General features: G+C 63.0%; 1 protein-coding gene across 1 annotated transcript in view; it reads right to left on the bottom strand.

Moving 5' to 3' along the window:
* The window catches only part of ZNF385A (zinc finger protein 385A), a 39,533-nt gene extending 23,641 nt beyond the window's left edge, over nt 1-15,892 (bottom strand). Inside the window, exon 1 of the mRNA XM_065419574.1 lies at nt 15,752-15,892. Coding sequence (XP_065275646.1) covers nt 15,752-15,862 — 111 coding nt within the window. The 5' untranslated portion in view covers nt 15,863-15,892. The remainder of the gene's footprint in view (nt 1-15,751) is intronic.
* Between the last annotated feature and the right edge of the window lie 750 nt (nt 15,893-16,642).

Genomic DNA, 16,642 nt, shown 5'->3' with positions numbered 1-16,642 from the left:
AGGGGCTTTATCTGGTCAGAGGTCCCATCCAGCCCACCCTCCCCAGCACAGCCAGCTCCCCATGGATCGCCCCTCCCAGCAGCCCCACCACAGAGCGCTAGTTGGGGTGGGGGGCAGGGAACAGAGATTTCTGCCTCCACCTCATCTAGCCTGTGGGTCGAGCCAACCCAAGCGCCCCCTGCGCCCCCACCCACCAAGCTGGCCCCTGACTCCCCCAGCCCGCCACAGCCCAGGCTGGAGACAAAGAGAGACGGGGGGGGGGAGGGGGTATGTTCAGCAACCACAGTAATGAGCCCTGTATGTTTCCTGCAATGGATCCCTGGCTCTGCTCCCCAACACCCTACCGAGCCTCAGCGCCGCTCCCCCCGACCCCACAGAGCCCCAACTCCGCTCCCCAGACCTGCTCCCCCCTGCCCCGCCAAGCCCTGGCTCCGCTCCCCCACACCCTACCGAGCCTCAGCGCCGCTCCCCCGACCCCGCAGAGCCCCAGCTCCGCTCCCCAGTCCTGCTCCCCCCCCCGCCCCGCAGAACCCCAGACCTGTTCCCCCCTGCCCCGCCAAGCCCGGCTCCGCTCACCAGTCCTGCTCCCCCCCCAGCCCCGCAGAGCCCCAGCTCTGCTCCCCCCTGCACTGCGGAACCCCAGACCTGCTCCCCCCTGCCCCGCCAAGCCCTGGCTCCTCCCCCACCCCACCGAGCCCCACCCCGCCACCCCAGCCCTGGCTCCTCCCCCACCCCAGCGCCGCTCCCCCCGACCCTGCAGAGCCCCAGCTCCACTCCCCAGACCTGCTCCCCCCCCAGCCCCAGTTCTGCTCCCCCCTGCACTGCGGAACCCCAGACCTGCTCCCCCCTGCCCCGCCAAGCCCTGGCTCCTCCCCCACCCCACTGAGCCCCAGCTCCGCTCCCTCCGCCCCGCAGAGCCCCAGCTCCGCTCCTCAGTCCTGCTCCCCCCCAGCCCCGCAGAGCCCCAGCTCTGCTCCCCCCTGCACTGCAGAACCCCAGACCTGCTCCCCCCTGCCCCGCCAAGCCCTGGCTCCTCCCCCACCCCACCGAGCCCCAGCTCCGCTCCCCCGCCCGCAGAGCCCCAGCTCTGATCCCCCCCGTCCTGCTGAGCCCCGGATCTGTTCCCCCCACCTACCCTGCCCTGTGGAGCCCCAGATTTGCTCCCCCACTATCCCTCCAGCCCCAGCTCTGCTCTCCCCCTGCCCTGCCCTGTGGAGCCCCGGCTCTGCTCCCCCCACCCCAGGAGCACTGAGGCCTGTGCCAGAGTCACCTGCACTGGATGAGGGAGATGCACTGTCAGCCCGGTGCAGCCTGGAAAGGTGACTTTGGGAGCCGGCAGATCCAGCCCCTGCAGTGGGGCCGCTCGGGGGTGAGAGGATCCGGCCCTGAGGGAGGGACGCCCGCTGGCTGCCAAGGGAGGGGGATGCATGTGTGGCAGCAAAGCCTGGAGGCCCCAGACCTGCAATGCAGGGAAGGGAGCAAGCTCCAGGGCTGCCAGGGCCCTTTCACACCGACTGCAGCCTCTGGGAGGGGACCCCTGCTAGCCTGCACCCCCAGGGCCAAGCTCCCCACACGGCTTCCGGCCCCTCGTCTGCACCAAGCCCAGCACCAGCTCCCACCACTGGGGGCCCTGGCCCTTCTGCTCCCAGACCAACGTCCTCTTCGGCCAGGGTGAGGGAACCCTGGCAAGAGGGGAGCAGCCCCCATGCCCATGTCCTCCACCTCTCAGTCCCAAGCACAGTCCAAGGGCACACAAAGCCAGTGGCAGAGACAGGAAGGGAACCCAGGGGTCCTGACATGGCCCCTGCCCTAACCACCAGCCAGGGGGTGCCAGCTCCCATCCACGCTGGGAAGGCTCAGCCGCTCTTCCTGGTCCGTCCCCACAGCATGAAACTAACCCCTGCCCCGCTGTCAGCTCTGCCCTAAGCCACTGGGTCACAGCCCCCACCCCTGGGTGGACGAGGGGTTTACCGAGAGTCTCAGCCCCCCTTGACTGATAACCGTCCCGCATGCTCCAGGCCCCACCCAGGCGTTACCAGCCCCAGCTGGGATAGAACCCAGGCCCTCCAGCTCCACAACGCAGTAGCAGGCCCAGCCTCTAGGGGGCAGCACGTCTCCTACACACACAAGCTGGGATATCACAGGGACCGTACCACCAGGAACAGGCTGAACAGGATCCTGCACAGACCCACCAGGGCTGGGCTGTTCCTATCATTGCCAGGATGTGTCAATGGCCCAGCCCGGAGCAGCCCCCTGGATGCTAGTATCACAGGGGCAGCCAGCTCCCACAGGCCTGCCCGTCTTCCCACCCACCCTTAGGAAAGGACCCTGGTTCCTTCCGTGACAGTGAAATCCAGCCTAGGGCTCAGGGGGTCCCTCCTCTCTTTAGCCATGGTGGCCCAGTCCTGGACTTGCTCCCATGGGAGAGCCTCCTATCACGTCTCGATTAGCAGCCAAACACTTTCAAACCTCACTGGAAGGGCAGAAGAGCTGGCGCCCATGCCATCCTGCCTGTGCTGCCAGCCTTGCTGTCCCCCCATCTAGCCCAGCAGCGTGCCCCAAGTCCCGCACACAGCCTAGGGCTGGGCTCAAACCTCCTCCTCGCCTGGCCCAGAGTCCCAAGGGGGAATTTTCTATAATGTTTTTAGGAAGCCCCTGTGTGCCTCAGTTTCCCCTGTATTTCACATGGCTACCCAGTGGGGGAAGGAACTGTTTGCTCTCAGGGCAGGCGGGGACACCTAGGTACCAACGTCGCCGGCTGCCTGAGCCAGGATGGGTCATTAAAAATTACTGGCCGAGGCGACCCATTATCAATGGAGAATCCGTGAAGACAATGGCAAAGCCAAACACCAGGACGCTGACACCCAGCACCCAGGGAGATGGATTCCACCCCCTCACCCCTGGGGAAGTTGGGCACAGACCCAGCAGAGAACAAAGGACAGTGAAGGTGTGTGGATAAGAGTTGGCTGCGGGGAGTCGAGGCTCTCACCAAGGAGGGCAGACAGACAGACAGAGCCTGACCTACAGCTTGGCGGGGCCCCGGGCTGAGGACTCCGGTGCTGGGCTCCAGGGGACACAGCTGGGCTGGGGGAGGTGGGGGAGGAGCGTCCGGCCCTAAGGAGAGGACCCGGCTGCACCAGATGGGGCAGGAGGGCTAGAGCCCCGAGGGTCAGTCTCAGGAGGCTGGGAGGCCCCAAGGCTGCCCTGGAGGAAGTGAGACCCCCTGGGGGTCCGGCACATTAAAGGGGTCCCTCCAAGGGCCTGTCCCAAAGCTGGGGTGTGGCACCAATCCTGGGATCCAGGACAGGCCCTCACAGCACTTTGCAAATGGGGAAGCAGAGCCCTGCACTCTGATGCCAGGAGGCTCCATTACCCCCTTGGGACAGATGAGGAAACTGAGGCACATGAAGGGACAAGCCCATGATCACAGCATGAGCCAGGAACAGACCCCAGGAATCCTGACTCCCAGCCCCCAGCTCTAACTACTAGACCCCACCCTCCTCCCAGAGCTGGGGATAGAACCCAGGAGTCCTGACTCCCAGCCCTGTGCTCTAGCCATCAGATAAGGCTTCCTGGGCAGTGGGAAGAGACAGGCTGGTTTCACTTGCTTTAAGGGAGCGAGGCTGAGCTGAGAGCTCCCCGGGGTAATATCTGAATGTGCGATCATTGGCTAGTTCCCCCCACATGGCCAGGCCTGTCTTTCTCGGTCAGTGCCTGGTGCGGGCACCCCTGAGTGGATTAGCAAAATACAATTCCACAGGGTGGCACAGGCTGGTAGAGTCATGGCACACCTAGGAAGCCCCCTTTGAATCCTGTCCCTGCCTGCTCTGCCAGAGGCTCCCCCTCTCCTCGCTGCTGTCTGCAGAGCTCAACCCCAGAGGTGGCTGCATTTCACTGGGGCACAAACAGCCACGAGACCCTTGAGCTCTGGCGAGATTTCACAGGCACATTAAAACAGCCTCTCTCATTATTAACAGCCCTTGGGATCCCACAGCTCGGCAAGATCCACGGGGTCCAGGAAGCGTGTGACGATTCCCCTCCCACACTCCCGCCCAGCAGAAACCCAGCCCTGGGAATGGAGGCAGCAGAATGGAGGCCAGCGGATGGCTCCGTGCGCTGGGCCACAGGCATCACGCAGCCTATGGAGCATGGTGCTGGCTCACCGGGGAGGGGATGTAGCTACATCTTGTCATCAATAGCCAGCAAGCAAACCCCCAGGGCTAGTAGATAATGGCTTGGAATAAACCCAGAGCCAGGAATAGCTCCCTTGGCGCTGACCCGTCTCCCAGGCCGGAGCGGGGCAGCTCCTTTCATGTTCCTGGCCACAATTAGATGTGCTAATGGCCCTGCCCACGTCGTCCCCTGCCCTGCCCCGTTCCAAAGAAACCGGCCCAAGGACTCGCCCCTGCTGCACTCTGCCTTGTCTGTCTGCTCCTGTCCCCAGCCCCTCTCGGCGCAAGAGCATCCTCCATTGCAGCTCCGGAGCCACCTCTCTGCATCGCTCTGCCTCCTCAGCTCTTCCCCCGGCCGTCTGGCCAGGCATTTCCTAACAGCGCTGCCTGGACAGGAGCCTGAGTAACAGGCAGCGTGAAACCACGGCGCGGGAGCAGCTGGGAGCCCGGACTCCTGGGTTCTATTCCTGGCCAATCCCTTCCCCGCTCTCTGCTTCAGTTCACCCCACCTCTAAAAGCAGGCGCAGCAACGCGGAGCCAGCAGGCCGGAGCGATTGGAGCTCAATTACCAGTCATGCAGCGTTTGGGTTCTCAGGAGCCAGGGTTGAGGGAATTGCTGCCAGCAAGCAGGGACTGGGCCCTAGCTGGACAAGGCAAAAGAGAAAGGGCTGGTTTATAATGGCTCCTTCGTGGGGGCGGGGGTGGAGCTGGGGGATCTGCTGCAGTTCCCGGCACAGCCCCCGGCTGAGGGACAGGAGCCATCTCCTCTGGGGGTGGGGAGGGGAATTACCTCCAGAGTTGCCAGCTCTCAAGAGCTTTAGCAGAGGCGCCCGGCTAGCAGAGGGCTCTTTGCCCAGATGGGCTCGCATGGCCGCCTGGGAAAGGCCCCTCGTGGCAAGTGCTCCCCACAAGCCCCCTGCGGTTCCGCTTTCACACACAGCCCCAGCACGTTCCTCACGTACTCGCCTCCGAGACCTTCTGTCACTGCCCGGAGCAGGAGGCTGGGAGCCAGGATGCCTGGGTTCTAGTCTCACCTATGGGAAGGGAAGTGGGGTCTAGTGCTTAGGGAAGGAACCGGGAGTCAGGACTCCTGGGTTCTGTTCCCAGCTCTGGGAGGGGAGTGGGGTTCAGTGGCTAGGGCAGGGGCCTGGGGATCACTATGCTCAGGGGGTCCCAGGGATGGATTTCCAGAGGGGTTGAGCCCCCTTACAGCTGGGATCGTGTGTGCTCAGCACCCTGACAGGCCAGTATCAGCTGAGTGACCTTGGGTGAGTCTGCCTCTGTGCCTCAGTTTCCCTAGCTGTAAAATAGGGGCAATTCTCCATCTGCCTGGGGGCTGCGAAGCAAAGTGCATCACCGCATGTTTACAAACCTCCCCCAGCCCCTGGCTCCCGGCAGGCAGTGAAAACCCACAGAGGGGGCTGTGAGGAAAGTGGAACAGGAGAGCACCCCCTGGGGCTTCCTGGGAGTTAAAGGTACCTCCCACCACCCAGCCACCCGCCTCTGGCTGAGTAGACACCAAACCGCTGGGCTGGTCACGGATACAGCTAGAGACCAGCTGCTGGATGCTGTTAAGGGAGCTGGGTGGCTCTGCCATGGGGGGGATCCCTACCTCTCTGTGGGAGTGGGGCAGTCTGTAGCGCTGGTGCAGGAGGAGCTGCCTAGCGCTTGGAGGTCGCCGTGAAGGGACCCCGAGGAGGGTGTGGGGCGGTGACACCCCCGGTGACCCAAGCGCAGAGGGGACGGGAAACACGGTCTGCGTCTCAAAAATAAATTAGCAAAACCACCATCAGGAAAGGAACGACAGGAGGGGGGGGGCTGCGGGGAGCCAGGGAAGGGGGTGCAGGGAGCCAGGGGGCGCTGTAGCGAGGCAGGCGGAGTGTAGTGTGCTGCGGGGAGGGGTACAAGGGGAGCGGGGGGCTGCGGGACCCGGAAAGGGGTGCAGGTGGATGTGGGAAGCCGGGGAGGACGGAGCGGGGGCCGGAGAAGGGCGCGGGGGACCGACCTTGCGGAGCTGGGCAGGGACCCTGGGGGATGAACGCGCTGGGAGGAGGAGATCGGGGGGGATCGGGAGCCGGACTCCCCCCCGCGTCCGGGACACCTGCCGCCCCCCCCGCGGGGCCGCGCTCCCCGGGGCAGCCTCCGGCGAGCCGGTCCCGCAACGCGTCGCGCCCCCTTACCCCGCCCGCCGGGGGCGACGCCGCGCTCCCCCAGCCCCGCCGCGGCGCTGATCCCGGCCGAGTCCCCGGCGCAGCCCGGCAGCGGGTGGAGCCGCCGGCCCGGGGCGGAGCGAGCAAGAGGCGCCCACCCCGGCGCGCCGCCAAGCTGCGCTCCGCCCGGGGCAGGAGCAGCGGGCCCGGGCCGTGCGCTCCGCCCAGCGGGGGCACCTGGGGCAGGGCGGTGAGCGCTCAGCCCGGTACGGCCCCGGGGCACAGTCCCGCTGGGCCGGGGCAGGGCTGAACAGAGGCCGGGCGCTTCAATCCGCCTCACCGGCGCTGCGCAATGACCCTGCTGGACCCCAACTGCCCCGGCCGCATTTGAATCGACCCTGATCCCTCTGCACCGCTGGGGGCCTGAGAGCCGCAGAGCCCCTGGCCCTGCCCCAGATGGCGGCTGCGCCCTGCCTGCCTTTCTAGGCGGGACGTGGGTTAACTGCGGACTGGTCCCCATGGCGGGGGGTCCTAGATGGCTCAACCCATTTCGCCAAACACTTTGCCTCTGGGCTTCGCCCAGCCTGGGCAGTGCCAGCCCCTAAGGGCCTCGTGCCAGCCACTTACCAGCAACTGGAAGGGGGGGAGAGGGAGGGTTCAGGCTGGAAGAGCCAAACTTCCTGCTCCCTACACCCCCCCACACACCGGGATCCCCTGCCATGCAGCAGCCTGAGATGGCAGGGGGCCCTGAGCTCCCCCCAACACACTAGAAGAGGTCAGGCCGAGTCGCTCTGCGGCCCCTCTGCTGTGTGGGTGCAGCCAGCTCCTGCTGGGGTGCCTGGAGAGGGGGGAGCTCAGGTGTAGCTAGCACAGCTGGGCGGGGAGCTGGCTGGGTGCCATAATGATCTAATCAGGCCCTCGTGGAAGCCAGGCGTCTGCTACACCAACAGCTCATATATTATTTTAATCTATACATAACCGCTAATGTAATGGGCCTCTGATCTACAGCAACAGCAGCCCCTCCCGTGGGCTGAGGCCTGATGAACGCATACTTCTCCGAGACCTCCCTGTACGGGGCTGGCTGGTTCCCCGCACTGAGCCAGGGGCTCCCACCACAAGCGAGAGAGACAGGAAGGGTCCTCACTGCCTAAAGTTGCCGGGCCGTGCTGCCCCATCCCCAGCCGACTGAGGAACTCGGCAGCACCCTGCTAGCTGGCAGGCCACTGACGCTGTGGGGATAGGGGAGTTAGCGGCAGGCAGGTCCTGCTCTCAGGCGGCTGAGCCATCCCCAGGGCGTGCAATGGGCACCACAGTCCCCCTCCCCCCCCCCACACACACACATGCTGGCTGACCAGCAGGGAGCCCAGTTTTCCGTGATTAAAAAAAAACCAAAATTCTCTGATTAAAAAAACCCATAAAAATCTGTGGTTTTCCGCAATTAAAATGAAACACGGAACTTTACTTTCCCTACCACAATACGGGAGGGACCAGTGGAACCCCGTGAACCCCGTTTGTCCGATCTAAGGGGACCAGGCCCAGATCGGATAATCAAAAATTCAGATAATCCGGAGAGCTTCAGCCCTGGGCCGCAGGGCTCCTGCTGTCAGTCTCACACAGCAGGGCTCGGGCTTCACCTGACAGTTGGAGCTCAGCCCCCCCGGGGCCCACAGCCCGAACCGAGCTGCTTGGGACCCACGGCCCAAACCCTGCCACCCAGGGCTGATGGCCCGAGTCCTGTTTCCCAGAGCCAGGCTGTCAGCCCCAGTTCGGTGAATACAGGGAGCCGGCTAATGGAGACTGGCTAAACAAGGTTCAGATGTTTCTCTTTTTTCACAAAGTGTAAAAAGGCTAATTCAGCGTTTTCCCCTGGCACACAGCTGTCGAGGTTCCCTGCTGGTCAGACACAGCCCGGCAGCGCTCATGACACTTGTGCATCAGTCAAGGGCTGTCGTGCAGGCCCAGTGAAGTGCCTACTGATGGAGAGTCCTTCTCCGCACCAGGGGCGTAGCCATGGCTGGACCTGAGTGGGCCGTGGCCCACTCACTTAGCATCCAGGCCCACCCAAATCAGGGCAAAAGCCCCCCGAATCCACAGACTGGGAGGGAAGGAGTTGTCCCAGGTTGGGCGCGGGGAGGCTTGTCAGGGTGGCTGGGTGGGTCTGGGTAGGGCTAGTGCTGGGGCCGGAGACCGGAGCAGCAGCGTGCAGCGCCGGCAAGGGGGATGTGGCCAGCTGGGCGGACGGACACTGAGCCAGGGGGGTAGGAGGGGCGGCTGGAGCTCGAACCGCGGTGGGGCTTTCCTCTGCCCCATGGGTGAGCCCCGCAGCCTGTGTGCCCCGGGCAGCCTCATCTTCTGGCACCTGCTAAGTGGTAAGGACCGGCTAGAGGAGGCAAGCCCCCCATCCCTCCTACCCCCCTTCATTGCCTGCCCACCTGAAAGTCGGGGCCCACCCAGGTTTCCTGTCCTAGCTACACCACTGCTCCGCACAGCCCCTAGCCTGGAGAAGAGCAACAAACTCCCAGCCCTTCTACACACTGTGCTCGAGTCTTCTGCACCCTTCACCACCAATCCCCAGAGCCCCCCTCTGCGACGGAGGCAGCTCGCTCTCTCAAGACAGCTGAGGGGCTGGACAAGGTAACTTCAGGCAGAGCAGGGAGAGAACCCAGGACTCTAAAACAGTTGCACCCACTTTGCCATGCTGCCTTTCAGGGGGCGCTGCCCCATTATGTGCTTGTCTACCCCACATGACGACAGATGGGTTTCCGTCCCTTTCCAGGCAGGGCCGGCTCTAGGATTTTTGCCGCCCCAAGCAGAAACAATTTTGGCCGCCCCCCCCCCCACCCCGTTTTTTTTCTTACCCCACCCCCGGCCCCGCCTCAGCTCCACCCCTTTCCCAAATCCCCAGCCCTGCCTCCTCCCCCCAGGCTCTCAAGCCTAGGAGGGAGGGGGAGAAGCGGCGCGCGCCGCGGCCACTCGGAGTCTCCCCCTCCCTCCCAGGCTCTCAAACCTGGGAGGGAGGGCGAGCAGCGGCGCGCGAATCAGCTGTTTCGCGCGCCATGGCACGCGAGCGGCAGCAGCGGAGGTGAGCTAGGGCGGCTGGGGCACATTTTTAGGGGCGGCATTCTGGCGCCGGCTATGCCGCCCCTAAAAATGTGCCGTCCCAAGCACCAGCTTGTTTTGCTGGTGCCTAGAGCCGGCCCTGTTTCCAGGGGCCAGATCGCAAGGGGAGGTTTAGGAATCTGCCACTCAGTGTTGTCCTTTAACTCAAGTGGCAGCGGCTTGCGCTTTTAGTGCCAGAGAGCCCAGGCTCATGCCTTGCAGAGGACCCAGTCCCATTGTTACACTTGGCTATGGGGCCTTTACCCAGTAGGCTGCACCCTGCTGCCAGAGCCGGACAGCCTCGGCCCCAGTGCGGTCACAAATACCTGTGGCTCTGTGGTTTGTCGCCTCCTCTGTGATCCCAGCACCCAGCTGTCTGCAGCTGTTGCCCTCGGGAAGGTGGTAGCCTGCTGGGCTGGGCCGGGCCGGGCCGGGCCGAGGAGACAGACTAAGGAATGGTGCCTGTGAAGTGGCTGTGCTTTGGGGAGGGTTGTGTTCAGAGGTGAGGTCACTGTTTGTTTTACTGGTGTATTCTGAGTGTTTTGGTTCATGGGTGCCAACTCGTTCAGAAGAGGGAGGGGCCCCTCCTTAGCGGGTTGCAGGGAGGAGACGGGGATCAGAGAGACCAGGCCCGGGCTGGGCCAGCTCCCCAGATCGCAGAACTGGGTTTAATAAATGTGTCTTTCCTGAGAGCCAGCTCTGTGCGGAGGGGAGGTCAGCGTGGGGGACCGGCTGCCTCGGGGCGTTGCTAGTGAGCCACAGAGCCCCTGGCCTGCTGGTCACCGCCCGGATCAGCCCAGCGCAGCAGGGATTATCGAGGGACGTTCGGCAGCGAGGTGGGCTTGGGGGGGGGGTGTCTCAGCTCCAGCTCCTACATCACAAACTCCCCCCCGCAATTAATGGACCAATTCAGCCGGGAGTTGCTGGGGCCGTCAGGGAGGCAGAACTGCCCCAGACCTGGCCCCCTGCAGGAGACGCCCCCCATTTTTGCCCATATGCAAATTAGGTGCAAATATACAAACGTTCTCCTTACATAAAATGCAGGATGCTCCCGTCCCCGGCTGCAGGAGTCCCAGACCAGTGGCCTCTCCCCGTGCTGCGGCCCTGTGGCAGGGGCGCCTGTGCCCAGCGGAGCAGCAGCTGCTGCATGGTTATGGTGTCAGCAGTGGGCTCAGGAGCGCTCAGCTCTCTGCACTAACTCTATGGGCAGACGTCCAGCAGCCTCCGATCCCTGAGCCTCGGCCACCCAACACAGCCACCTCTCATCCCCGCTCTGAAGCTGGGCCATGTCACAGTTCCACAGCTCGGTGTTCGCCTGGGGCCCGGGCTCCCTTCTGCCTTCCCACTTAGCTGAGGTTCCAAATGGATGCTGGACCCTCCCGTTGTGTCTGTTGAACATTGCCTGTGCCACATTCACCCCAGAGGTGGCTGCATTTCAGTGGTGGCTGGACGTACGCTACGGGAAGGCCAGCAGAGTCCAAAGGGAAAGGGACAGACCTGAACTGGTCGCTTTGGGAACTGCCTTTAAAACTTTTAAAACCAAACCCAAACCAAATGACCCCAGAACACAGACAAACACTCCAAGACTGCCCCAAGCAGCCTCCCGAAAAGGAGAGACAGACCCACTAAGGTGCCCTAGCTGCTGCTGCTCTGTATGGTGTGGAAGGAAGATGCCCAGAGACGAGGGTGATGGGCAGCAGCAGCCCCGAGCCCTCAGGCTGAGTAAGTTCTGCAACCAGTTTGGAGAGCACGGCAGGCCCTTCTACTTCACAGGGACCCTAGGAACAGATCCAGCACAATGCCCCAGCCCTGCCTGTGCCCCTCACTCCTGAACCGCAGCCCCCACCTCTACTGGTCCAGTCCTGGCTGGAGCCCTCAAGGGAACTGGGTTTTGTAAAATACTCAACAGTGGATGTTCTGCCCCAATGCCAAGCAGGGCTCTGCACACACTGAGCCAGACACTGCCCCAGGTGGCCTCAGTTCTGGTCTCACCTCTACTGACTCCTAGGGATTCTTCTGCACACTTAACAGTTCTCAATATTCACCAGCATTAGACCCCCATTTTAGAGATGCTAATAGGGAGGTTACACAAGGTGAGTTGAAGCCAGCTCGGAAACGAATCTGAGTCTTTTATTACAGCAGACACAAGTCTTAGCCACTCAGCCACATCACCTTTCAGATTAACTGTGCCAAACATACGTGCTTCAGTTATCCCACCTCTAATCAGTAAAGCACTCTCCTCTTCCAGAGCAAGGGATAGAACCCAGGAGTCCTGGCTCCAAGCCCCCCCTGCTCTAACCTACCAGACTCCACTGCTCTCCCAGAGCCATAAATTGAACCCAGGAGTCCTGACTCCCAGACACCCCCACCCCACTTTAATCCACATTCCCCGCCCAGAGCCCGGAAAAGGACCCAGGAGTCCTGATGCCAAGCCCCCCTGCTCTAACCCACTAGCCCCCACTCCCCTCCCATGGATAGAACCCAGTTATCCTGCTCTCCAGTTGTCTCCAAACTTTTTTGATCGTGCACCCCTATCAGTAAAAAAATTTTGAGCACGCACCCCCTGCCGTGCTGAAGAAAAAGAAAAAGAAAAAAAAAAAAGCCGCTCGGACTCCCGCCTGAACTGCTGAAGCAAAAAAAAAAAGCGCTCCTCCTGCCGTGTACCCCCAAGCATCCTCTTGCGCACCCCTGGGGTGCGGGTCTAACAAACAGGTGTGGGGTATTTTTTGCCCATCTTCGAACAGGGTATTTGAAGTGGAAGCCAGATTGCCAAAGTCCCTTCTCCCTGAGTTGCCCATCACCACGGCATCTGGGCCCTCGTGTCTCTAAAAAGCTAATTTCCAGAGAGTGGGCATGACGTAATGCTACACCCCCTTAAAGTGCCAACGCTCCACTCAAAGGAGAATGCTTGTTTGGTGTCCCATGGCTGACACTGCGCCCTCCTGGGACCACCTTGCCCCACAGACCTGGACCAGGCTGGCAAGGGAACCCCAGGGCTGGCAGAGAGAGAGCTGTGGGGGTCAACCCCGGCCCCAAGCTGGGGACAGAGGGGCAAGGCCAGTCAGGCATGGTGGGCACAGAGTCCTAGTCCCACTGCCCCAGCACCGATACAGACCGCTAGACAGACAGACACTAGCTGCTTCCTGTGGCTATAAAATGCCAGGGTGGCTAGTGGGCCCTGGCCGTGGCTTCCCAGGCCCTCCAGGGTTCTGGGCCAGCGTTATCCCAGGGAGGGGACCTTTCCCTGCTGTCGGCTGCCCCCTCCCTGTGGGGCGGAGCCTGGGGACAACTGTGGGGAGCCTGGCTCCAGTTAATGGGTGTCATGAGCTGAGCGTAACTCAGCAATGTCCCATCACCCCACCCCTGGATATGTGCCACAGCAAGGCTCTGGGGGGCTGAGTGAGGGGCCCTACCCCCTGGAGCCCAGCCCAGGGCACGCGGTGCCAGCAGCACCTTCCCCACAGCTGGAGTCTGGGGCCCTGGGTGAGTCTCTGCCAAGGTCTATGGGCCAGGCCTGGCTGGGCTGTGCGGACAGGGCTCCCCCAAGGGCAGGGCAGGGCAGGCCGGTGGGATGAATGCCCACAACCATCCCAGTCATGGGAAAGGCTGAACAAGGGCGACCGAGACGCTGGCTTGGACTGACCAGGCCCCTGGATCGAACTCCAGGGCGTGTGAAGATCCCGCCCGGGACCCAGAGCCGCGTGGGGCTGGAAACCAGCCCCCCAGCACTGGTGTGTCGGAAATTAGGCCTATGTGGTGGACAAACGAATGGGGGCACTGGCGAGTCCCCCCACCACTCCCTAGTGTTGGGCTCCTTAAAGGAAGAGCCTTTGGAGCCGGGGGTGGGGCCGGGGGTGCAGCTGGATGGACATGACTGCACCAAGAGCTGGCTGAAAGGAGGGGAAGGGGCGAGTGGTACCACCCACCAGCACCCTGCCGACCCTCACAGGCACCCCAGCCAGCCTGGGCCAGAGAGGCCACGGCAACACCGAGCCAGAAGCCAGCCCGTAGCCCAGGCAGCCCTGCTCTTGTGTGTGCTAAACACAGGTGTGCGGACACCAGGCAGCACTTCAGGCTCCTGAGCCCTCCCTGCCCGTGGGTCTGAGCTCGGGTGGCTGGCCTGAGTCTCTGTCCACACTGCTCGTTAGCGCGAGCAGGTCTGCCTGGGCCAGGGACTCGTGGACACACCCAGAGGGGACCCACTGCCTGTCTGCCTGGGCCAGGGCACGTGGACATACTCAGAGAGGGACCCACTACCTGTCTGCCTGGGCCAGGGACTCGTGGACACACCCAGAGGGGACCCTCTGCCTGGGCCAGGGCACGTGGACATACTCAGAGAGGGACCCACTGCCTGTCTGCCTGGGCCAGGGCACGTGGACATACTCAGAGAGGGACCCACTGCCTGTCTGCCTGGGCCGGGGCACGTGGACATACTCAGAGAGGGACCCACTGCCTGTCTGCCTGGGCCAGGGCACGTGGACACACCCAGAGGGGACCCACTACCTGTCTGCCTGGGCCAGGGCACGTGGACATACTCAGAGAGGGACCCACTGCCTGTCTGCCTGGGCCAGGGCACGTGGACACACCCAGAGGGGACCCACTACCTGTCTGCCTGGGCCAGGGCACGTGGACATACTCAGAGAGGGACCCACTACCTGTCTGCCTGGGCCAGGGCACGTGGACATACTCAGAGAGGGACCCACTGCCTGTCTGCCTGGGCCAGGGCACGTGGACATACTCAGAGAGGGACCCACTGCCTGTCTGCCTGGGCCGGGGCACGTGGACATACTCAGAGAGGGACCCACTGCCTGTCTGCCTGGGCCAGGGCACGTGGACATACTCAGAGAGGGACCCACTGCCTGTCTGCCTGGGCCAGGGCACGTGGACACACCCAGAGGGGACCCACTACCTGTCTGCCTGGGCCAGGGCACGTGGACATACTCAGAGAGGGACCCACTACCTGTCTGCCTGGGCCAGGGCACGTGGACACACCCAGAGGGGACCCACTACCTGTCTGCCTGGGCCAGGGCACGTGGACATACTCAGAGAGGGACCCACTGCCTGTCTGCCTGGGCCGGGGTACGTGGACACACCCAGAGAGGGACCCACTGCCATCAACACCTCCAGCTAAATCCCAACCACCACATGGGACATGAGACTTTGTGCCCCCCCCCCCCGCATCCCCTGCTGCCATGTGTCTCTTTCCCTTCCCCATCTTATTGCTCCTCTTTCCTCGCCTTCCTGTTTACCGTCTGCCTCATCAGAGTCTGGCTTCGCTGCCAAGACACTATATTTTGCAACACGGCTGCAAGCCTGTGCCCAGGGGAAGAGAAGAGCAATGCCTCAAATTTGCCGGGTCTTGGCCTGGCTCATCAGCCCGTGGGCCAGGATGTAACACTGCAAAGGAGAGACGCTGCTGGTCTCCTTCCCTCTGTGGGCGTTTGTTTTGTTTTGTTTTGTCTGCAGGGAAACGGGATGGGACTTTAACAACAGCAGCGGCAGCTCCAGCCCAGCTCAGCCAGCGGCTCCGTCCCCCAGCCAAAGGCCAGTTACTCCCATGGCTGGTCCATCCAGGAGCCTGCCAGTCAGACACGGGTTTTCTTGTCACCCACCTCGCTGAAGGGCTGGGGCCGGGCATCAAGGGGCACTGGTCTGAGAAAAGCCTTGAATACCTTACAGCTCAAAGGCTTTCACTGGCTTTTCTTCTTCCCCTGGGCTTTCATACAGGCTTCCCGGGCTGTTCTGGGGGGGGTTGCCATGGCACTGCCCAGCTGAGAGCTCTAATAACCAAACCCCGAACCCTGTCTGATGCTGGACACAGCCTGGGGCATGGTCACCCCTTGCACTCATTGGACCCCTATATTCCATTTAAACTAATACAACAGCACCCCCTGGAGGTCAGGGGATGTACAGGCTATGGCACCCCTGGGGCAGGGGACGCGTGGGGCCTGGGCACTCTGATGGGAGGGCAGGGGACCATGGGCATGCTGGAGGGGGAGGGGATGTGTGGGGTACGGGCACCTAAAGCCCTTGGTAAATCCATCCCTGTCTGTCTGTTAGGCCTGGGCAGGACTTGGCGGGGCTCTGTGCTCTAACCCCCCCCCCCCCCCCCCCAGGCTGTATCTCTCAGAGCACCCAGCTCTGCCACGGGCCAGGATCCTGCAGGGGCACTCTGTCCCTCCCCGCTCCACCCAGGTGCATCCCCATCTCCCCTGCTGTCGGGGGTTCCCCAGCCCTCGCCTGCCCGGACAGGGGGAGAGGAAAGGGAGAAGTGAGGCAGAGTCCTACCCGAGCCTGCAGGGCAGGGCATGGTGGCAGCCAGGGCCTTACCGTGCTGAATCCCGGGAACAGGCCCACGGCCGGCTGCGCCTCCATGGGGAAGGGCAGGAAGTGCTTGATGTCCAGTGGCGGCTGGATCATGGCCGGGGGCGCACGCAGCATGGCGGGGAGTGGGGCCGCCCGGCTCAGGCTCCCTAGACAAGAGACAAGGAGAAAGCATTAGGCGCAGCATGGGGGGGCCCAGCGGGAGCCACGTCTGCAATGGGGGGGGGGGGGGTTCCCCATCACCCGCAGGGATCCGACATTCAGCTCCCAAACCACAGGCTCTGGGAGCAGCAGCTGCAACCTGCAGCTGGACACCAGGGGGCGCCAGGCTCCCACACACACTAAACCAGCCTGGGGTACAAGCTCAGCGGGTGACGGCCTGGCCCATTAGGGTGACCAGATGTCCCGATTTTATAGGGACAGTCCCAATATTTGTGGCTTTTTCTTATACAGGTGCCAATTACCCCCCACCTCCGTCCTGATTTTTCACACTTGCTGTCTGGTCACCCTCTGGCCCATAGATGCTGGAATTGGCGGAAAGGGGGGGGGGGAGGGGGTGGCCTCACCCCAGGCTCAAAGTGGTTTCCATCCTATACAGGGTTTACAGTTTGGTTCAGTGGCTCAGCCCCCCGCTATACAAATTGTTCCAGCCCCCCTGGCCTGACCCGCCTGCGGAGGGAGCCCCCAGGACAGGGCAAGGGGCTCTGGCCTGGTCAGCACAGGCCTGAGCCTCGCGGGCTGGGCCGGTCTATGCCAGGCCTGGGACTGGCTCCCTGATTGCAGCACCCAGGTGCATTGGCCACAGGGCCGGGGACAGAACAAGTCCCGTGGGTGCAGGCGTGTGCTGCTCACTGCCCCCACCAGCAGGCAGCACCTGGCGCAGCCGTGAAGGGACTC

The sequence above is a fragment of the Emys orbicularis genome, chromosome 19 (genome assembly GCF_028017835.1).
Source record: "Emys orbicularis isolate rEmyOrb1 chromosome 19, rEmyOrb1.hap1, whole genome shotgun sequence".
NCBI classification, from domain to species: domain Eukaryota; kingdom Metazoa; phylum Chordata; order Testudines; family Emydidae; genus Emys; species Emys orbicularis.
Note: the sequence above shows the minus strand (reverse complement) of the source record. Positions and strands in the feature narration are given on the sequence as shown.